The 24,600-nt window shown below is 33.0% G+C and overlaps 1 protein-coding gene across 3 annotated transcripts in view; it reads right to left on the bottom strand.

Moving 5' to 3' along the window:
• Window positions 1-24,600, bottom strand: part of LOC118189478 (hemocytin-like) — a 728,690-nt gene that overhangs the window by 124,719 nt on the left and 579,371 nt on the right. For all 3 annotated transcript variants that reach the window (XM_085820839.1, XM_085820840.1, XM_085820838.1), the window contains exons 74-77: window positions 15,679-15,845; window positions 7,232-7,330; window positions 5,100-5,253; window positions 3,696-3,725 (exon numbers count right to left, since the gene is read on the bottom strand). In XM_085820839.1, the coding sequence (XP_085676965.1) occupies window positions 3,696-3,725; window positions 5,100-5,253; window positions 7,232-7,330; window positions 15,679-15,845 (450 nt within the window). The remainder of the gene's footprint in view (window positions 1-3,695; window positions 3,726-5,099; window positions 5,254-7,231; window positions 7,331-15,678; window positions 15,846-24,600) is intronic.

Genomic DNA, 24,600 nt, shown 5'->3' on the forward strand with positions numbered 1-24,600 from the left:
AATGGTAACTGGGATAGCTAATTTTAGTTGATCCCATACCAGACATTACAGTTCTATTTTATATAAGATACGAAATTAAATTAACCCACCAGCGGCCAAGCGGTAAAGTCGCTGAACACTGGTAGTTCGGTCGGAGATTCGAAGCCCATGAACGGGCTGGCTGTATGGGCGTTTTCGGGGTTTTCCTCATGTGTAACGTGTATACGAGCCAGTTCCCCTTAGAAAGTCCTCCACGAAGGCATCCCTCCCCTTAGGCAGATAGCCCTCGAGGCTTTGCCGTATTCACACACACACACATTGTTGAAATTAAATTAACAGCGCTCAGAATTTAACGATAAATTCATCAAGCTAATAAAAAATGAATTATTGAAATTTCTCAAAGAGAATAAAATAAAAAATTATGCTTTATTCCTATACTAGATTCCTATCATTTTCCGAAACTTATATGAATTTTTCCGTTTAAGAAACTACATAGACCGTAACTTCCAGAAAAGGAATTAAATATTTTAGTGGATATCTTCTTTTAACCAAATTTAGGCAAACTTTGCATATAAAATAAAAACACATTAAAATTAATTATTATTTTAAGCGGTAAATTTTTGTGCAATGAAATTTTCTTTGCATGATTTGAATTAAAATTATCTATTAATTTACTAGAAAACTTATTTCCAAAAAGTTTCTATTCTCTCCATTATTGAATTTAGAATTCAAAAGTACTTTCAGAAAGCTTAATTTAATATTTGATTTTCATAGAAAGTGGACGAAAGTGATAATTTTCGCTTTCCTATCTGCGGAAATTTGTACGAGAATTCAGAGAATGCCACAAATATTCTAAACTGGTCTTTTCCCGAATTACTAGAAAACTGCATAACTGTCGAGATACTGCTGTCTGCAATTTCGAATAAGTAGGCATTACAAAATATTTGAAGATGAAGAGGATGTAGAAAATTAAAGGGCATTGAGGAATGGAATATGGAATGGATTATAATAAAGAGAATTAAAGTGTTATTTGAAAAACTGCAAGGTTAAAATAGAAAAATAGGAAAAGTTTATTAAAAATTTTCGATTTAGTAATTCCCTGTGAGATCTGCAGATCAACGTCTTTCTTGATGCATACACATATTTTGCCCTGTTTTTAAGAATAATGCTATAATATGAACTTCAAGAAAGGTTTATTTATTACTTTAATAATGCTTTTTATTACTATAAGATAATGCATAGATACTATAGATTTACTTTGACTAAAAATCAGCTTTATTTTTTTTTCTGTATGTAGATAAGAGAGCTACTATTTTCACACTAAAATGCTGACGTCATGTTTCTTACATATATATGTTTTGGTTAAATAAAAAGGTGCTAAAATGTATCCCATTAGAATAATCAATCATTTCCAAATATAGCCTTGACCGTGCCGGGTATTGTGAAACCGAAACATTTGGGAGAGAAACGAGAACGACAAAAGTCATGCGGATTACCAGAGTGTAATGAAGCTTCTCAAAGAAAGGAATACTGGATTCCATACGTACCAACTGTTAACTTTAATCTCCGTTATCAATTTCAGGACGGCTAGGGGTAAGTCGGGCTTTCACTTTTCATTCAATCGGGATAAATCTTGCATTTTATAAATGCTTTATTGTTACAAAAGTTATATACATATATACATATCATTACGGAACATTCTTAACATTAATCCTATTCTCTCGCTTCCCGATTCTCGATTGATATCGTGCGCCCCCTATCAGCGGCTTTTCTACAATTCCATCTATCGGCTGATAACACAAACACGACACGAAAGGAACATCAGAGTGATTCTGAAGGGGCTCCCTGCTTCTATCAAAGAAGACTCTATTCTTAGGGATCTGAGGAATAGAAAATTTTCTGCTGTCAAGGTCGAGCAGTTCGAGAGCAGCGAAAACGGAGTAAAAGCCAAACTGCCCATATTTTTTGTAGAACTCAAGAGAAATACTGAAGGGAACCAGATTTTCCAGCTGAACAACGTCTTCAGTTTTGACATACGTGTGGAGAAATATAACCCGGAGAAAAGGCCTGTGCAATGTTTTCGTTGCCAGGCCTTCGGACACACGCAGCATCTATGCAATAACCCGGGAAAGATGCGTCAAGTGCGGATGACCTCATGGGAGTAATATATGCTCGAAGATATCTGAGGAGAACCGTGCTGCATATTTTGCCAAGGGGAGCATGTAAAGAGTTTCCGTAGTTGCGCGGAATACAAGAAGAGGTTTGAAAAAGGAGGACAGCCCAGAACCCAGAGAAAACCACCCCCAGATGTCACCCAAGAAATTTTTCCTGAGCCGACAACGACTGATCCTCGACGGAGCAGAATTGCGAGCAAAGCCAGCTACAGTGATAAGTTGAGAAGTAAGCCTGCATCGTCACCAGATATCCTGGAAGGACTCCTATCCTGGTTTATTAGCCCGGATATTCAAGAACTGCTTAAAGTCATCTCTGAAATTTTTAGCCTCCTTCGAAATATCAACATAGCTGAGAAACTTTGTGATTTGCGCTAAGCTGAATAGAAAATTATGCAGATGACCTGTGAGTAATTCCTTCATCTTAAATTACTTTCTCATCTTCTCGTTCGCGGATAATACTCAGATTATTTCGTCTCAAGATTCGAAAACTTCTTTTTGTTCTAAGGGTAGGTTCTCGGAACCCAGGTACCCTGGTGTTAGGGCACAGTTCTACTGGATCGATGTTCCTCTCTTTGCGGACTACGACTCGCATGAGTATGCGGGGCTGCGGCCCTTGCATCGCTCTCACTCATGGAAATGCATTCGTCTCATAGATGGTAGAAAAAGAGAGAAGCAGAAAAAAAGTGAGTGCTGGAAAGTATGTGTGTGCTAAGGGATTATGCTGGAAATTAATCTGTTTTCAAGTAACTTTGTTAATATATGTTTTTGCACAAGAAATTGCTGCCATTTTCATCGGGTCATCACCTCGTGGTGATCAGCTCAGGCCGTGTGCATTGAATCCTCGTGCATGCAGCATAGATATGCTGGGAATAGATGATATATTTAAAAGAATAGTCCACTAGAACTGGGTATTGCAACATCCGAAATGTGTGTGCGAAATGCTGAGAAATTTCCAGCGAGATAGTGGAGGGTTGACTTTGGATTTAGATACGTTTATTGAAGGGTGCTTGCTATACATGAAGAAAATTGTATTACACTAAAAACTACCTGTAAGTGAAAGGCATATTTCCCTTATTGTTATGAGAAACATGCTGGATGATAGAAGATAAGCCCAGTCACACGTAATCGTTAAACTTGAACTCATGGAATCAGAGAAAATATTCACGAAAAAATCGTTGGTTAACCATCTGTTATTCATTAAATTAATATGCTAAATCATGACTACTGTGTTACCATGGTCCAAAGTTTCGCGTATTTTAATAGTTAAGTATCCTGCTTACATTATTCGCTAAATATATAATCATTTCATTATATTTTAGACAGCTTGAAAATGGTAAGTTAGATCGAGCGAATATTTTCAAGCTGGACTTTATTTTTCGAGCAGTAATTCTCACTTCAGATACAAATAACTTCTTGAAGCAATAACTAAATAAATAAATACATTAATTATATAAACAAATTAGGAAACAGTTTCTGTTTAATGATTCCAATGCTTATTACATCAACAAGGCTAATGAAAAAGACAAGCATTAGGAAACTTACCAATTGGAGTCACTGGTATTTCCGTTGTAACTAAGAGGACGAAGAAAATGAATTAGAAATGCTATTATCAAATATATAATATCATAGACTAAAACAGAATTCAATTTACGGTATTAGCACTTTCTGATTACCCGAACCTCTTCCCGAAATGCCCCCAACCATCGCAGACTAATCTTTTGCCAAATTTAGAAGTGAAAAACATCAGCTTAAAAAAAGTCGGAGCATTAAAAGTTGCATACACATGCAGTTAATTAACAAAGCAAGAAATATCTATAACAAAATACAGTTTTTTCAGTGTTCTCCCAATGCACATAGCGATCCATTTTAGCTTCAAAAACATCAGTGAATTATATAAAATGGGCATCGAGCACACTGGGCTCTGTCGTTCTTCTCATGCACGCAGTGATCTGTTTTCGTATAAAAAAATCAAAGATTTGCACAAATTTCGATTCATAATATTTGGATAAGAAAGAATTCTGTCGTTTAAAAAGTACAACTTCATGGAAGATAAAATTTGCATTCTATTTTGTTGAAGAAAACGCCATATTTCTGAAGAAATGCAATGCTTTCTTTTCCCTCACCCGACAAATTTCCCAATCCCAGTTTGATTCCTAACAAGAAACAAATACTCGGAAGTAACAGAAACAAAGATTAAATCAGAATCAGAAAAATGAATATAGAGTTTGAAGGCGGAAAACAGGCTCTTGTTTGCTGCTCGCGCTCATATCTGGGTTGTCCATAAATAAATAGCTTAACAAGTTCCCTGTTTTGGCGATAGAGTATGTTGTTTCATGCATACGTTTCAGGTGAGGATAATCAGAAAGTACCATGCTATTTTACTTTAAATTTAGCTCTTTCACATGGAAGTCGCCCAAAACGCCCGACCATTCAGACATCAGCAGATCACCCGAACGTCTGAATCATTTTCCACCTAGTGCCTCATCACGTTAGTCCATTGCTCATTGCTTTCGAGGTTGTTAAAGGACATGCCAATAATTCTTTTGAAGTGAGTAAAAGTAGCTCTTTCAGTTACGCATCTTCCTTTTCCTTTGTTTTCTGTCAATGCAATTTCATATTGATGCTAGAAGTTGCAATACTGCCATAAAGGGAAACTGCACACATTGGTGAAAGCGTCCAAGACAGAAGTTGTCGCTTTACTCAAGTAGGTTATTGTTAGCGATGTAGCATTCTACTTGTCATGGAGGAAGGAAATCCATTCCAACAATAATACATATATATGGGGGTTTTAGATGTTTGAATGAAATAGATTTTGGCCTCTACCGATGCGAAAGAGTTAATATGCAAGAAGGACAAATTGAAACAATTGAAGAAATTGGATTTGTATTGTAGAGTTAATATAGAAGATTCCCGAATGAATTACTTAGAAAGGCAAAAAACACTCACTTGGGCAGTTCGTCTCATCATCAGGGCAATCCACGATATCATCACACCACCTCTTCTTTGGGATGCATTCGTGACTAGTTGGACAAAGAACTTCATAGTCTAAACATTTCTCACACTTACATTCGCAGTTTGTCCCTAAGGATGATTTTTCGTCCTATAGCAAAGAATAATTTATGCATTACTATAATAATAGTCTATTAGTATCTTATAAAAAATTACATAAAAAATGTGCAGTGCCCTCGCTGAGACCTCGAGCCCTGGACCTCTCGAATACCGTCGAGTAAGCGTTTAGTTACACCTCAAAGGCACGCGGAAAGAAAGGAGAAAAGTAATAACATAACTCGAAAATACATAGTTCAAACTGAAAAGAATTCATTTTTATTAACACCATATTGTATTTTAGCTTTCATAATAGAATAAATCAGTGATTTAGTGATTTCAAAATGGTGGCTTATTCTAAAGCAATTTCATGCGCCCCGCGAATACATTTCCTGTTGATTAATTAGCATTATTATGTCATTAATGCTAAGGATGCCAAAAATTTGAAGAAAAGGTTTGAGACTTTAATGATTTGCAGTCCAGTTTTATATTATTTTTTATTACCATTAAAAACGAACGTGAGAAATGCTCCAGAATATCTATACATGGAGCTAATAAATTTATTTTCGTCCCTCGTAAAATCTCTCGTAATACACACAAAGCATTTTACGAGGGCTGTTTTAAAGTTCTAAGAATACCTCATCACTATTATTACGCAGTGTTTCAAGCTAATCCATATTTAATTGAATACACTTATCCAAGCGAAGAGTTAATTTTAGGGCCGTCCTTAAAAACTTTTTCGATGTCTCGTTTTCGAGTTTTGTTCTACCTGGAAAGGCTTCGTAATTTACTTATTTTAAATAAGTTATTTAGTGGTTTATTCAGTAAATTAGAGTTATTTGAAATAAATACCTGCTTGAAAATTTAATATTTACCTCTCAAGACATTTGAAATAAAAAGTGTAACAATTAGAAATTACCTGCAGATATCAACCTTTAGATTTTAACGTGGAAATATGTATATGTAAAATAAAAAATATGTAAATCAAAATTATAACTTAAATTAGGGATAGCCCCTCAATTATTCATTTAATATGGGTATACCCCTCTCTATTTTAAAAATAGTAATTGCTTATAACAAATATTTCTGGACTGTATTATTTCTAGATTAATAAAAATCATATGACTTTCACATAATGCTCGTGATTTAAACGGTTTCGCGAAGTAAAACTTACAACAGCTAATAACAGTTTTAGAGCATTATTGATTATCAAAATGTACTGAAACAGAAATTAACCCAATATGAATTGAAATTTCGTTCTGATTCCATCGCACTTTGCTTCCTCTTTTCGGTCTATCTAGACTGGCCCACAGTATCAAAAATTTAAATGTCTTAAAACCAAGTTATTTGTGACCGCAGATATCAATTCTAGTAATAAAATCTTTAAAAATCTGCCGCAATCTTCTACTATTTTGTGCTACAACATCTATTATAATCGTAATCGACATTGCCAAATCATCACACACACACACACACAAACATACAAACATATATATATATTTATACATAATTTTTTATTAGAAAACTTTTTAATATCATCTCAAAGGAACAGAAATTCAATTAAAACCATGAATTATTATAAAAGTACTTTTTATACAGTATTGTAATTAGTATTTTAAATTTGCATTTTTAGATTTCTATTGCAGTAAAAACCAGAAAAAGTCAAAAGAAAAATCATGAATCGCAAAAATACAAAAATCAAAAGTAAACATTCAATATATATACATATTATATATTAGTTTAGTAAAATAAGTTCTGCCCCTCAACTGGTTTCGAATCGTGTATTCGGCCCCATGCAGTTAGTGACTACTGGACTGAATAATATGCGTTGTTTTCGTAGCACCAGAAACAATAATGTCAGACATATTACATTTTTTACAATACCGAATAAAATATTTCTTTTTAAGCTATGAATTATGTCCATTGATTACATAACATTTATTATAAAAAAATTAAAAAACTAAACGCCCATTATTGTTGAATTACATCCATTACGTCTAAAATTACATCCATTGATTCAAAAACAAATTTACCTCTTTGCAAGGCGGACACTTTTTGTCGGCACATACAGACCTCCCTCCAAGAGCACAGTCACACTGCCTGCATGCGTGATCTTCTACTCTGTCACTGACCTAAAATAGACAAAAAGAATTCAACAGGATTTTAAAAATGAACATGGAGAGTAAAGACGAATAAGAAACTTACAAATTTAGAAATTATTGCTCCGTATAATCTAAAACTTTTATTTTTCTTACAGAGAAAAATATCTTTCGCTAATTAAAGCAATTATTTGTCCAGCAGTTTCTTCAAGGAAGTTCAAAATTGAAAATTTGCTGTTTAGTTAATTAGAAAAATAATTAGAAATCTCAGACGAAAGAGAAAATCGTTTATAAGACGTATGTAGTGGTACTTCGGTATGCGTCTGCTTTGAAATACGTCCAACTTAGTATAAGTCCTATTTGGATGCGAAAATTTTGCTTGGTATGTGATATTTGTCTGGAATACGACGCGAGTTCGATGAGCCATGCCTGCGCACACTGTACTTGTTTAAATACTACGATTTCCCATGAGCGTCAGTACGCCTGTTTCTACTATCCAGTATACAACTTCATTCTAAATCTGAATTTTTGAGGGATTTTTTTTTGTTTCCTGACGTAATTAATTTGTAAATTCGTTAGCAACGGGATTTAAGAAACTGAATGAGGAGAGTCAGTTAACGATGTAAACGATGTCAGTTAACGATGTCCGGATCACATCACCCCGAGGTGAAAAATATGAAGATGCCATGCGTATATGGAATTTAGCCATTGCATACCGTACGTCAAGAACAACGATATCTACATTTGGTGCAAAACATAGACGCTATTAAACAGGCTAAGGTTACGGAGGAGATGAAATCGATTACCAAACAAAGGTGATTAAAGATCGGAGACATTACAGCATGTTGAGAAATTGTTTTTTATTTAGATAACAGGAAAATATTTAAGTCTTCTATGATGTAAAATATTACTTTTATGTACGGTATATATTTCACACAGTGCGTAAAGATCGGAGATATTACAGCATTTTTAGAAATTGTTTTTTATTTGGATAACAGGAAAATATTTATGTCTTCTATCAAGTAAAATATTTCTTTTATGTAAGGTATATATTTCACACACTGCGTTTGTATTTTAGTCATGTTGTTATTATTTAAACATCGTTTAAATAATAACAACATGGTCTTCTTTATAAGAACGGATTAATTATTTTCTCTTTATTTCCTTTGCATTGGAAAAGTTCGTTTGGTATACGTTCAAGAATTTGGAACGTATTAATGAGGTATACCGGGATAATTTTGTATATATATTTCTAAGAGCCGCCCAGAAGAGTAAGTGATTAGTGAGGCTGGCTGCCTTAGCGAAAGATCTGGGTTCGAATCCCGGGGAGGTATGGATGTAAATTATCTGTCCCTTCAAGCTTAATAGAGCCTACGATTGATAAAAAATATCTTTCTAAAACCAGAAAATAAAGCGATTTGAAAAAATAGTCATTTTATTGTGCACAAATAAAATCATATTCATACATGTTTTTTAATATATGTTTTTTAAATCATTAACTTATGTCGTACTGACAACGCAATTTTATTAAATATAAAAGCTATGATATCTGTAATATATAATATGATACGATAAAAAGAAATTGATGATACAATATGTGATTTATAACATCTGTTTATTGCTCATATTATTTTCTTTCTCATTATTGCTTTGTCTACATTCGACAGGATGCATATAAGACAGAAATTTATGCATCAGGAACTCAAGTGATGTTTCTGCCACTTCATTGATATGTTACTGAAAATATGTATTTATTGCACAGATTTGAGCTTACTGGAAAGAGAAGCTAAGGATAAAACCCTTAGATTCCGATTTCAGTTTACTCTTAGATTCCGATTTCAGTTTTAAAAATTCCTTTAATTATAAAGTTCAAATAGCTGGAAACTGTTTTAAATCACATAAGGTTCATTCTTTCTAATAATAGATTTTGAAACATTGGTTTACATTGATCAAGGAACTACTGTTTTAAAATTATATTAGTCACAACCATAATAAGTCACTTGAATAGTCACTTTATAGAAATTTTGATCGCAGGACGTTTGCTCATAAGAAAAATTCTCATCATCTGTTTCTTCCCATTTTCTTTTCAATTCGGTCTACCAAACATCAAAACTGAAATCTAACTTAAAGTTATGCTCTTTTATAGCAAAAATATCTTTAGTATCTTATGTAAAAGAACGCCTATTTTTGTGCTGTCTTTAATAGTAAACTGCTGTCTCATGCACTAACTTTATTGCTTTTAAACTATATTAAGTTTTATGGAACATCCTGTATTTCTGGCTCACAGTGCGCAGTACTTTGTGCCTAAAGAATTCGCGCCTGTCTCCTTTGAAATGCATCCTCACTTTCTCATAAAACGAACTACAGTCTAAGTTTCATTTCTGGTTAATATTAAATTTGATATTGGCTTAGTTTAGAAAATTCAGAATTAAACAAAAGCGGATATAGTTGAAGATATACTTACAGACAAATAAAAACGTTTTTTAGATTAACATCACAAACTGAAAGGTCATAAATTTTTACCAATACCCAAGAATTTCTTGTAGTTAGTAGAATGAAAGAAAGAATCTTTCTGCAAAAGAATATTGGTAGAAACAAACAACTGATTTCCCATAGGCATTCGTATCCAAACTCATGGTAAATCAATTCGGAAAAACTATCAGCAATACATAGGGTATGGCATGACACGATAAAATATTACTCATGATAAAATGTTTACTTTTCTGATAAAGGCAGGAGGAAGTATAAAAAAAAATCTTTTAATATTATTTCTTTTAATTCAATTTATGAACATTTCCTACAAATGTTCTTATATGATTCCTCTTTTTATCGTATCATATTATATATTACAGATATCATAGCTTATATATTTAATAAAATTGCGTTGTCAGTACGACATAAGTTAATGATTTAAAAAGTACTTTTATTCTGGACAAGATTTTGCAATGCATGTTATTTTATTCCTTGAATGTCAGTAATAAAATAGGTTTTTAGTAATCAATTAAAGGCCGATTGCGACAATTCTAATTTGTATCCGTTATCGCCTGCATCCAAAGTAAAATCTAGTAGTTATGATGAAATATTGTAGTAAGATATATATATATTTCATGCTTCTGCACGAATACAGTAGAACGTCTGATTATTAAAGATAACTGGGGCCGTAATTATCTCGGATTATCGAAAACTCTGTTAATAGCGATTAACGTTTAGATTACGCCAATTTCTTTTTTTTTTTTTCGAGAATTTCTGAAACGGTTTATTTAAATTCAGAGAGTAGAGGAACATTTCAAATAGACGATGTTTATTTGAAGTTCTAAAACTAAGTCCTAGAATTAACATTTGAACAAGCTCTTTTATTAGCAACCAAAATTTGTTAACTTCAATTAAATAATTCATAAAAGATTTTATTTCGTGACAAAAATATTCATGGAAAACTAAAACAAACAAACTCCATTAAAATTTACTCATCTTTTAATATTTTGTCATATTTCTTACTTACATTTTTATGAGATATCATTTTTTAAAAAGATCTTTTAACCTTTTTTCGTTATAATCTTTAAAGAGCGAGTGAGTGTGCTCTTTAAAGGTTTACCACGCAGGTGAACAAAAGGGAATTTTATACGATCCCAGCAGGGAAATGTGGACAAAGCAGTGTTGAAATGTGGACAAAGCAATAATAGTAATACTCTAGCAATATACAAATGAACCCAAAAGTGTGAGCAGCATAATTACTTTGTGCGAACTGTACAGTTCAAAACTTACGTTACAAAGTACACTGAAGAGCCAAAACATTATAACCATTCCCATAGTTTTGAATGAACTCGTCTGGAGGACGCAGAGATCACGTGATTAAGTGGAAATGGTATTTAACTGCTGCTGGAGCAGGTAAGGAATCTTCCCATCTTAAAAATGTATTTATTTAAAAAAGAGAGTTTTTTCCATGTTTTTCGATCATAGCCAATGAAATGATTCTACCCGCATCACGTGACGTGACTCCAAAACTGGAATTATAATTTTTACTTTGACCATGTATATTATGTATAGTTGTACTTAATCACGAATCTCTACTTGAGACTTTAATTTCTCATGGAAAATTTGAATTATCTATATGGACTTAGTTTTTCTTTACTGTTTTTGAATGTATGTATATTCTCATATTAACCAAAATTTTATTCATGTTATCTGTTGAAATGTATTGAAACTCCACTCAAAGATGATAAATTCCTCAGTGGCAAAGAGCCACCTTTTCTTTAATTTTCACATCTTACCCCTAGGACACGTTTCTTGTGTCTTTTACTTCTAGATGCCATATGTGAAGACAATTCGCAAAATAGCCTGTAATATCCCGCAGGCTAAGCCCAGTATAACAGTGGAAAATGTAATGGAATGGTAAGGAATCACTTTCCTCTTGGATCTTGTCCTCCGGCCACACTCTGCGTTTCCTATACTTGCAGTGTCTGTAGTAACTCCATTCAGAGAGAATTAAATCCAGAGGTAAGTGATTAATCCATTTCATTGTTAATGTACACGACTTTATTTACTTTATAATACAATAGTTAAAATATTATTATTAGGCATACTCCTTTCTTATTATTAGGCTTAATACCTTCGTTCTTCCCTCAAACTGGAATTAAGTTATAGAATAACAACGGAGACAAGACGCTCGGAGCGCCACCTAACGGGGCGAGCTCTCAATTTATAACAATTTCCTTATTAATTCAAGACAGCTGGTATACAGCTTACTGTCTGCAAGCTACATACGGCAGTAGTGGAAAAAGGAAAGGAAAGTTAGGAATCACTGTTGCTCTTACTTTTGAGAGTGATGAGAATGGCTGCCTATCAAAACAAATTTGATAGAAGGCAGTTGTAATGGCCCGAAGATTCGGAACGAGTATCTCTGAAACTGCGAGTAGGTTGTTCCTGATCTGCCGTTGTTAGTATTTATACAGAATTCATAAATTCTCGTTAAACGAAAAAGGAGTGAAAGGAACAGTAGACGTCAAGGGGTTGGACGTCACGGGTCATCAAAAGAAAAAGGACGTCGGGAACTATTCCGTTTGGTACAGCAAAATCGGCGCCAGAAAGTGGGTCAGCTGATAGCCCAGTACAATGAAGGTCCAAGTTCAAGTGTTTCGGGACACACAGTTCAGTGGACATTGTTGGATATGAGACTGCGCAGCAGAAGTTCTACTCGTGTGCTTCTGTTGACCAAGCATAATAGTCAACTAATCCTACATCAGGAGACACGGGATCATCGAGACCGGACTCTGGATAAGTGGAAGATACCGTGTGACCATTGCTTAGACATTTCGTGCAACCTGTCTCCAGTCATCTACCAACTTGTGTTATCCGTGCCTAGGCAAGCTGCAGCTGTTTTGCAGGACAAAGGTCGCGCAACTCATTATTGAATAAGTGGTAATAATGATTTGGTTGTGCAGTGTAAATTATGTGCGGATGCCTATTAGGTATCCGTACTAGTGATTCTACGAACTGTAGAATAGTATAAGCAGGCAGTAGGCAGCCTGTAAAGAATTTCTTTCTTTCTTACTGCGTGCCCTTCATGGTGTACTTCAGCCGAAAAATCCGGAGTTCGAATTCCGGCAAGGATATGAATGATTTTTGATGCTGCATTTTCTAAATAAGACCTCATGATGCTGCTAGTTCTATTACACTATCAGCCACAGCATGATCACACCACATTTATGTCAACAAAAGGATCCACTGAAGAAACAGGACGTTGCTCTAAAAGTTAGAGATTTGTTTAAGGCTTCGGCATGGCCTAAGTTTCACATTAGCTATTTACATTGTCATTATATATCATTGTTATCTTCCACTTTAGTCCTATGATTGTAACTTTTATTATTCTCCTGACTTACGGCGCGAATGATTTCTTCATCATTCAAACTTGTTTTGCTGCGTTCTTCATTTTTCCATTTCTAAACATCATCTTGAGTGATGTTTTCGCATACTTCATTTATTTAAAACATGTTTACGAATTCGTTATTAACTAATGTCAGATTGTTGCGTTTCTTTCGTATTTAACGCATATAAACCATATCTTTTATCCTGATGCATAATAGGAAGATGATAAAATGATTCATCACTAAGAAGAAATCCAAATGATCAGACATTGGTAAGAATAATTGCGAATATTACTTGATTTAGATTGTACAAAATTTTCTTTCAGCAAGGTTTTCAGGAACTGTTCATTTGAAATTCTAGAACTAAGTTTAGAAGTATTATAATTAACATTTCAACAAATTAATTTATTAGTAAATAAAATTGTTTATTAAAAAGATATAGATATTTCATTATACCCTTTTTAATGTTAATTTTCCTAACAAATTTTTTAAACTGATTCAAGTCTTGGTTAATAGACACTTCGGTTGATTAAGGACCCAACTGATAGAGGCTTTACTGCATTTAATTTTTACTTTTATTCAATAGACTTACATGTTTTTATGGCTTTGATAGCTATTTGTTTGTTTGTGGCTTATCCCACCCGATCAACAATAAAACCAGATCAGGTCTTTGATATCAGAGCAAGCCCATGAAATTAATCATGGGAAAGGGTCAAGATTGCGTATATCGTTCGCGAGGGCCTTGACCATCATATAAGGTGATAGTACGACTTTGCTCAGTTCCGCCCCGAATTTCGGAGGACAGCAAGGGACGTGTCCGAGGGTCCCCCATTCCTCTTTCGTTACCACCAACCTTCTGAGAGGACTTTCGGCTTGCCGCATATTTAGAGTGTTCCCATGCCGCAAAGACATTATACATTTTAAAACACCCATGCTATCTCTGAGATTCGAATCCGGGCCCTTTGGTACGGCAGTCAGCATCGCTAACCACTAACCCATAATCTCCGACCCAGTGTAGAAACAAACGCCAGAACTTCTAGAATTGAAATTATTTTTAAGATGAGTTTTAGGCAAAGTCAGACAGTTTTATTTAAGAATAGAACAGAAATAATTACATAATTTTTCATAGTTTAAAATTTTTTGCAGTTTTTAATTGTCAAATTAATTTATGGCATATTTGAAGAGTTAGACCGCAGTCTGATGTTTTTAGATTGTAAGAATACATATTGTCTTTTCATTTATCGATAATTTTTAGAGATAATTTAAAGAAATGAAGCACTATGTTGGTATCATTCCTAGAAGAAGAACAATGAAATACAATTTACAGGAGTAAATAACAAATAAAAACATAATCAATAAAAGATACTTTTTTATCAAAACTTGTATGCTTCACTACAATGACATTAGCAAAATATTTCCAAAGTTTTATTCATTTCCAGGCTATTTTGGTTACAAGAGAAACTTCTAATTTTCCTTCAAATTTCTTATATCAAGAATTTCTTATATATAAGTCGAATGTATCACGTGCTTTAATTTTGGGCATTAAAACATTGTTTATCTCTTTACTTTGTTTCATTATACTTTTATATTTTAGAAACCTATCATATAAGCATTTAACATTTTGCAGTTTTTGTTTATTTTCATTTTATTCCGGCTAGTCAATTTTAGCTTTGAATTTAACACCATTCTTTTATGTATTTGTGCCGCAGACAAAAACTTAAATGTCAAAAGCACACATCAACAGATATTTTAATAAAAATCGTTGTATCAGGGGTTATTTTAATAATCGTGGTATCCTTGATTATTTTAACAACCTTATGCTATATGTGAGACCACAATTTAAAATGTTTCAAAGCATCTATTTGAGAAGCATTTTAATTTCATTTACAGATGCTAAATACGAAATGTTTTGAACAGTCAAAAGATTAGTATCGTGAGGCTGAAATACTAAAATATTCTTTATTACGTTCCGAATTTCTATTTTCTGTATGCGTACCTTTACCAGTTCTCAATTAATCATTGCAGTAAAACTGTCATATAATGTCTGTTCTTCCAAAGAAAACTGTCCTTAAGATGTTCTTTTCTTAGGCATTTATTTAAAAATTTTCACGAACAGAATTCGAATTCTCTGCTTTTTGAACTCACTAAGCCACTGAACATCTTCCGCTTCAACTTTACTTTCATAGCATATCAGATAATTCCTTTTGAAAATGAATCTTTCTCTGAATTAATCCATAACATGGATAAAATTACTCATCTGTGTATTTATGCATAGCTGTGTCGTAAGATTTCTGTTTTATCGGGAACTGAGCATAGAACCTATTCATTCGCAGCACAGTGAGTTTTCTTACAGTTTTAATTTCTTCTGATTCACAAATATTCAAATGATTAGATGTCTGTGAACACTAATATATTATGAGATACGTAGATGTTTGGACATTCGAATACTAATCTCATAGCACACTTAAATTGATTTATGGAGATAAATTCATCAAACTTCACTTTTCTAAAAGTTGTTACCTGGAATATTTTCCCATCAATAACACAAGAGCAGTCCAGAGGATCAACACATTCTTCACCGTTACACAAAAGTCCATCTGGGCAGGCAGATGGGCAGTTGGTAGTCAGATCTGGTTCGTTTAAGAGTTCAGGACAAAGAGAAGGTACCAGCTCAGGGACTGTAGTGACTACAAGTAAAAAAAAAGAATACATAATTTTATACTATGCAAGTTTTGTTGAAATGTTTTAAAACATACACAGAAAAATTTCTAGTCATAGGCGTTGCTCACTATTAAGGCCGGAAGCAGTGGTCACTATTTTATGGAGGCACCAAATAGGTGAGACACCGTTGCCTCCTATGAAGGGACAATTTACAATTGCCTTCTACCCAAGCTTTCGGTACGGTTGTCAGGCTCACTAATCATTTTCTTGTCTCGGCGGCAAGTCTCAAAATGAATATATAACTTCAAAGTCGGATTTATCTTTTACTTTCTAATTTTTCCATTCTCATCCTCGTGCAATTCATACCATAATGAGTTCTACATGTTCAATTATTTGATTCATTAGAGAATCAGGGCTAAGTTAGTTAATCACGGTTAAGTTAATTAAGGGCTAATCTACTTAGAAAGAAAATTCTAGCTAAGTAAATGAACAAAATTACTAGCGGTATCTATTGACAGAAAGTTAAAACTACCATTAAGTAATTTCTTTAAAAGCTAACTGCTTTTTCTAAAGGAAAATGACATTTTAACTATTGGTTTCTAAATCTAAATGTCATAATTCGGTTACTGTGTGAAAGCAGTATTATAATATAATCACAGATAACATTTTCTACTGATATGTGATCACTCGAACATGATAATTAGCTATTTCGCATTAAAGTTCACAAACGACATATTGTGATTCTTCTATTTATGCGTTAAAATACATATTTGATCTCTATAGCATTTATGAATTGCTTTTTATGGCTTTACTGCTGAATCCTTTTCATTAACTTGCTGTTATGACATAGATGTAAATAAAATGCTCAGACTTTTTTTTCGGTTCGAGTTGAGATTTTAATTATAAGAGAAGGAATGCCACTTCTAATTAAAACTTCTAATAGAACATAAAATGTACATAGGATTTCAGTATGCCAGGAAGGAGCTAAATATTGTACCAATATATAGTCAAACGCAAGAATTTACACAATCTATTTGAAATCTCCAGCATTGCGGCTATGGATTCATAAATTTTATCGTAAATAACTTCACTTTTATATCTTAGCCATCTCAAAATGAATTCATAGAATAGCGCATTTGATAGATAAAATTCAGTTTGTCCATACAGTTATGCAATGGAGTTACTGGGAAGAGAAAAGCCATTTAACAGAGACTCGTACCTAATTGGCTAAGCGAATGCATGTGCTTTGTACCAGCTTTCAATAAATGTAATGGTTTGGCAAATCCAAATTTACGGCCGCAGTGAACCAAGTCCTAGTTTAATTTAAAAGAGGTATATTTTAACTAGTAACAAATTACTAATAAAAATATTTTCATGTTATTAAATCCTGTAATTTTTCAACTAAAATAGTATTAAAAATTCAAGATTTTGCCGATTTCCATTAAAATTATCGTTACTGAGGGTTAAAAAATTAAAGTGTTTCATGCTTAAAATTAAAGCATTTTCATAGTAATGTATTAACTTAAATACAGAGCCGTGTCTATAAAGATATTTGAAGCACTTTGAAAAACGGACTTTCATTTGAGGCAGGATCATATGCCTAAAGTAATGTACAAAGAAGGTAATAAAAGTATCTATATGCCATCGTAAGATAAGAAAATAATGCTAAATAAATACGTTTTTTTCCACTAAAACACTGGAAGTTAAGTCGTAAATCATCTTCATATTTAATAATAATAGGCTGTACATAACGTAACGAAAGATATTAATGCACGTAAAGAAACTTAAAAAAGGATATTCATTTCAGAAGGGCATTTCTAAAGACAAAGAATAGATCACATTATACTTGGTTCAGGAACAGTAACCCTTATTTATCTTCTGATATTGTCCAAACGAATGGAGCCACTTAGACATGACTGAGGCTTACATGACTGAGAGTGCAAAAAGACGTTGATATAAATGGATATAAATGAAAACTTTTAAAGAGATCATGGAAGAAAAAGGCTTCAACAGTTCTCTTGAAATGCGAAGAATTTATTATTTCCTCATCCCACAGCCAAACACTTGCTGGAAAGTACTCCTGGCACTAAACTCTAGGAATTCCTCAGGAAAACTTTATTCCTTAGGAAATCATCAGCCATTTAACTGTATTGCTGTTGTATGGGCATACTGCATTAATTATGCGGCTTTGCTCCAGTTTTGACGGAGCTCATTCTTCCCCAATCACCAAGCCATTCGCGAGGGCTTCCAGCTCGCCAGTATTTTGGATGGTCCCATCTCGAACAAACACTATATAATTACGAACATCCATGCTTCCTCTGGGATTCGAAATCGGGCCATCGGTATACGACAGCCAGTTTCTCTAATTACTAGATCGTGGGCGTTCTCCATCACTTTTCTCCTATCATCAACAACATGAGAGGTCATCAACAACATGTCATGAGGGGTCTTTCAGCTCGCTATACATTTTGGATGCCTTCTTGCCGCACCGCCTTTGCCATACTTTTAAAATGTTCATATCTTCTCTAGAATTAAAACCTTGGTCCACTGATGCAGCAGTCAGTGTAACTCACTATTATACAACTTGGGAGGCGATACATATATACATGCAGGCCTTACGCGGGAACTGATTTCGCATCCTTGGTTTCGAGCTGGAAGTAAGCCTTCACTAACCACTATGCCGTATATTGTAGCTTAGAATATATAACTGAAATCAGTTTCAAAATTAAGCTGAATCTTAGGTAATTGTTTTTAGTCAGAAATAATAAATCTGCTGATGAAGTTATTTGATGGTTTTTCCTCTTTAATTGACTACTATCAGAGGAGCTTCAAAAATAATAGAAACGGTTTTAGCCAAGATATACAATATAAGATATTAGAAACTCTTTTATTAATTTATGGAGCCTATAAATGTTATTAAATCCATTTCAAAGTCCAAATATTAAAATATTATTTTAAGAAGCAATGCCGGCTGATGAACAAATGCATCTACTGTTAAAAAAATAACCGCTCCTGAAGGCAGGCCTTTTTTAGAGCTTCAAAAGTTTAGAGCTAATAAGTAGTACAGACTGCAAGGTAATACAAAGGACCTAGCGTTAAATGCATCGCTCTTAAATATTTCAGTTTGTTGTATTGAAAACAATGCTTTGCTATATATATTTTGAAAAGTAAAGATTAATAACATGTGAACTGGTAATATTCCAGGTTGTGTGGAGACTATTTTAGATGGAAACTGAGTAGTTATAATGCCAAAATGAAAAGAATGGGCTACCTTTAAACTTAGTTCCTAGTTATTCCATTTATAGCATAATTTACGCTGCTTGATAAGTTTGCTATAGGTTACTTCACTTTTACGATAGATCTACAATGGCAGATTTTCCCAAAATGGGAATTTTTATTTTAAATGAAATAGATGTGAGGATTTTCATTTTTTTCAATATAGGATCTCTATTAGAGTGTTTTCGCTTTCAAGAAAAGAGAGGAAGAAAACAAAACTATCTTTTAACCTTTGTTTTATGCAATGATTAAAGATAAGTCATAAAGTTTTATGAAGAAGTAAAGGAAGCATTGCAATCGCGCAAAAATTCGGGTATTATATTTCAACGGAAATACCCAATTTGCCCGTTTCCGCATTAAGCATATTAGCGTATTCCATGCATCTCACATTACTTACCCACAAAAGTCAAATTTCGAATTTGAATTCTAAAGCAAGCAATATAGAAATTTCGAAAACTCAGTGATATGGCTGACAGAAACGATGCTGAGATATTAATATACACATTTTCTCTTTCGTACACTCTAGTCTTCTGTATCTCCCATCACTGAAATTCCTGTGATTCAACTAAATGCATTACCATCACTACTGCCACATCTAATCCTAGGAGATTACTCGCTATTTCTACAGTTTTAGAAGGAGAAACTCTTTCCCGTAATTATAATATAGGTATGCCTACTTTATATGCGTCATATATTTATCGCATTACAGTTGCGTGTAATATTACTTAAGATACATGCGTTACTGATATGATTTGACAGTTAGTTTTTAGTGGTCAGGCAATGTTCATTCTTTCCCTGTACACACGACTTCTCCGGCTTTTAATTTAGCTATTGTTAGTTACAGACATGTACTTCCAATTACAAAATGTTTTAACTAATTCAAAGATTCATGTTTCGGAATTTTTAATTTAAAGGCATCAATTTTTAAAAAATACCAAATCTGACCTTTTTACGTGCCTCAGGTGTGCATACTTTTGCTTAGAAAAATGTTGTAAAAAATAAATATAAAATGTCTGACTCCCGTAAGGCAAAAATTGACCGAGATGTTCATATTAGTCGGAGATTATATGCCGGGTCAAACACAAAGTGAATAGCGAAATGTTTGCATCTGCATATAGCTAAAAGTAAAATATCAGTTTAGTATGTAAAATGTACAATATTTAAAATATATGTATAAGTAAAAATTTTAAATACCAATATAGAAAAAGTTTGTGAAGTTAAAAGATTACGTAACGACCATCTCTATGCAGATTATTATGAAAAATGTTGATAGATGTACCTTTTTATCTCAAAATGGAGATCCTATTCCGCGAATATTATAGATTTCGTGTTTTAGGAAGCACTGGCAAGCTTTTCTATATTAGCGCATAACAAACTCAAAATATTATTTGCATTAGAAAAGTTTCTAGATTAATGAATGCTTTGTATGATTACCGATTAGGATTCTACAGTAATAGAAACTTCACGAGAATATTAATAAATAAATAAATTAATTGTGTGAAAATTCTTTCGGCGTATCAAATGTAACAAAATTATAAATTAAAGATACGAGTAAATTACAAATGTATCACTGAGTGGAATTTAAGGGAAAAAATGAAACCCGAGTTCTTCTTAGTTATTTATTAACTGACGCAATGTAAATTGAAAATCGCGTGAAAAATCGCACATTTTGTAATTAAATATCTTGGTTAGTTTTTATCGTACGGGAGCCAAACATTTTTGTGTTTTATTTTTTCATAACAAGTATGCGATTTACTTTAGCATAAGTGTAGGAACCTTGGGGAGGGAGAACGAAAAATTAGATTACGTAATTTTTGCAAAATTAATATTTTAAATCTTAAAATGTCCAAACACGAATATTTACATCATTTAAAGCACTTTTATGTTTAGAAATATATGTCTAGAACCAACGGTTGCGGAAAGGCCGGGTGAAAACATTTATGGACACGGTGCATAATAATGGTAGTTGCGTTATGCTATTTCAACTAATGATTTACTTCCCTTAAGCAGAAAAAGCCGTACATTCACTATAACTTCAAATATGAAAAATAACAATGTTTGCAATCTCAGACAGAAATATAACGAGGAAGTGGAAAGTAATAAAATACAGCCTGGATTTAATATAACAATGGATTGGCCCTAAATTTGAGGATACTTAAATATAGCTCTTTCAATAGAAAGAACAATTCTTCATAAACTAACCAGAATATGGGGACGGATGATGAAAACTTTTAAAATCTGCATATTATTTAAAATCACTAAATAAAAGATAAAAATATTTTTATTTCAATTTATCCATAAAAAAACTGTATCTCGCACAAAATTTTCTGAGTATGCGTTATTGAATATGATGGATCAGAACTTTTTTAAAAGGACTTTTGTGAACTTAAACCCAGTTTTCGGAAAAATATCACCTTTTGTTAAATATTATCACAAGTTTAAACTTCGTAATAACCTCATATCCTAAAACGCATACACAGATCTATTGTAACATATAACAAGATACTTTCTTCCAAATATCACTAATTTTTAACTAAAAATGAGACGCATGGAGCATTTTCAAGACATACGAACTGCGAAACATTTTGTTTTGAGAAAACCGAGTTTAGTGTTTTTCTTCAAACTTACCTTTAATACATGGCCAAGGAAAACAACAAATTAACTTTAAATATGAATATATAGGTACTAGATAACATTTTTGTATCATTTAACTATTTTTAATCTCATAATATTAATATAAGAAAAATAAACATATCGCAAATTGGTTCGTGATTCGAAGTTTGAGGTAGAAACAATTTATGCATTATATCCAATGAAACTTTTAAAATTCACTCCCATCCTATGTTTTACCTTCATTTGTTACATTTACATTGCCTTTTAATACTTTCTATATTATTTACTATTTCTGTTTTTTTTTCCAAGTTGGTAAACTTCTCTTTTTGCTTTGGTTCAAGCGAAGTTGATCACGCTTTTCTGCAATGAGTGCAGAAAACGAGATTGCTTCTTCCTGTTCTAGGCGTATAACATTCACGCAACCAAATTTAAATTCATTAACAGTTGTCAATACTGACATTTTTAGCTTTTTTTTCAGAAATAAGCGCTTCTCTTGGGAAAATATATAAATTATTACATCAGTAAATAACTGTTGAAATACATTTTTTTAGATTTTTCTCCAAACTTTAAAGGGCAAAGTTTATGTATTTTACACATTTTAAATGCTTGTAGATTCTTTAAAAATTAGAATATTTGAACTCGATTTTTTTTGCATACGATGTAGTTACGTATATGGAATATTATGAGAGTAAAAAACGAATTCAATATTTTGGTTGATTTTTAGCTATTTTAAAGCTCACAGTCTCCTTAAAATGAGACAGATACGTAATTTAGTAACATTTTGAAATATTTTGATAACAGCATGATTGTAATGAACAGATTTCACTTTTAAATGCACTTACAAAATTTGAGCAACAAGAAGAAAAACTAGCATATTCGGTGATAGAAATAGCCTGTTGCCACTAAATGTGCCTATATAACACGTACGTGCATGTGGAAACTAGTTGACAAAAAACATTTTATATATTGACATTAGAAATAGCCTGTTGCCACTAAATATGCCTATATAACACGTACGTGCACGTGGAAACTAGATGACAGAAAATATTTTATACATTGACATTTTTATCAAGAGCTTCCGTTAAGTATAAAAAGGTCTATTTAAATCTGTCTGTCTGTAGTACAGTTTTCAGAAGAAAAATCGAAATTGTGAAACCTTGCAAAAATAAGCGGAGAACAGCATCTGAGGGGCATCAGATGATGAGAGGTAATGGGACATCAGAAATGATCTGAGCTCCAGTTGTCGCCTGTGATTTGGGGTTAGACTCAACCCTTTCATAATTCGCCGCCTGCGAAACCGGAACAAAAATGAAGCAACTGTGTCGAAAATATAATTGAGTGAACATCTTAGCTTACATCAGGATGATCAGTTTCTCCAGTAAAGATATAACATCACAGTTATGTCACTGCATATAAGCTTGCTTTGAAACTTAAAGTGTCGACAAGAAGCCGACCTCCACGAGCTATTTACAGATTGTTAGAAGCTATTCTGATGCATACAAGACAACTAGTGTTTTTAGTTCCTTTCAAAGCCTTGCGCTAACCGGCTCGCTCAAACTGATGTCGAGACGACATCAACTGGACTACATAGCAATGAAATACTATTCTTTTACAGAATGAATCCTGATTTAATCTACAGATTTATCTCCAATAGTTAATGGCCTTGTAAACGCCTGAAACCCGCCAGTGATATTCGTGAAATGCATACGGAGCAGTGGTTTGATGGCTGCACTGAATTTCACGTTTCCTCTTGAGATACTGTGACAGAAGTATGGTGCGGAGAACAGTTTTTTGATCGATGAATTGCTCATTTCTTACAACTTTCAAGGCATGTTTATACATGATAAAATGAAAATTTACAGGGCTCACACTATTAACTAGTAGTTACAACCAGAGGAACTGTTTAGTGTAAAACTGCTGTTGAGATTACTCCAGTGAGCACGCATGTTCCATGCGTGCTCGAGGGGATTAAAGTGGTAAATGTAGCTGCTCCTTGAATGAGGACCCAAATTAACACCTGCAGTCTTGTTCTTGGCATGAATAGATGCTGTTGGGCGCTTTTCCAGCAGAAGTCATCACTCCTTTTACTAACAGTCCCCACCAAAAAGACAAAAAAATAACTTCCTTTCAAAAATATCCTATTTACTGCTATAATTTAATTATTTGTTTGTCACATTTTTTATATTTCATTACGTTATATTTCACAATCGGTAAGTTTTAAATAATTTAAATAAAAATTTCGGTTTTTATCTGCCTTTTATACTTTATTGTTTAATCTTTGGCCATAAATATGCCTATTCTGGCTTCCACACTCTAGTTTCGTAGTCAATTACATAAATAACCTTGATTTCTGTGAAAATGAATCATGTTATTAACATCATGCTATCATTATAATTGATCAAAAGGTTACTAACACATTATGTAATGTATTTAAGCTACAGAATTTCTAAACTAAACTCTAATGTTTGTATCAAAACTAACATCGAAATGTAATATCTTTAATAATATGCAAATAGCATTGTCTTAGATTCCTCTTCTTTTAAATTTTATATATGATATACACTTATCGCTAATAGCTGCATAAAAGATACCATTAATGAAATGACAACAACGTATAAAAAGTTTTTTAAATAAATAAAACGAGATATTTGGATGATTTCTTCTGGTTTATTTGCATCTGAGTTAAATTCGGTGAGTAAAATTCAAAATGTTACTAAATTCCTTACTAAATTTACATAGCATAGATTACGTGCTATATAAATATTTCTGATGTATAAATATTTTTGATTATTAAAACAATCAGTCCGGATGTTTTGATAGAATTTACGCTTCATACGTCAAAAGAAAACTTTACTAATACTTTGGGTGGATATTAAACTGGTATTTGAATGA

Source organism: Stegodyphus dumicola, chromosome 7 (genome assembly GCF_044657685.1).
Source record: "Stegodyphus dumicola isolate Sdum_Otavi_A_Nest chromosome 7, ASM4465768v1".
Lineage (NCBI taxonomy): Eukaryota > Metazoa > Arthropoda > Arachnida > Araneae > Eresidae > Stegodyphus > Stegodyphus dumicola.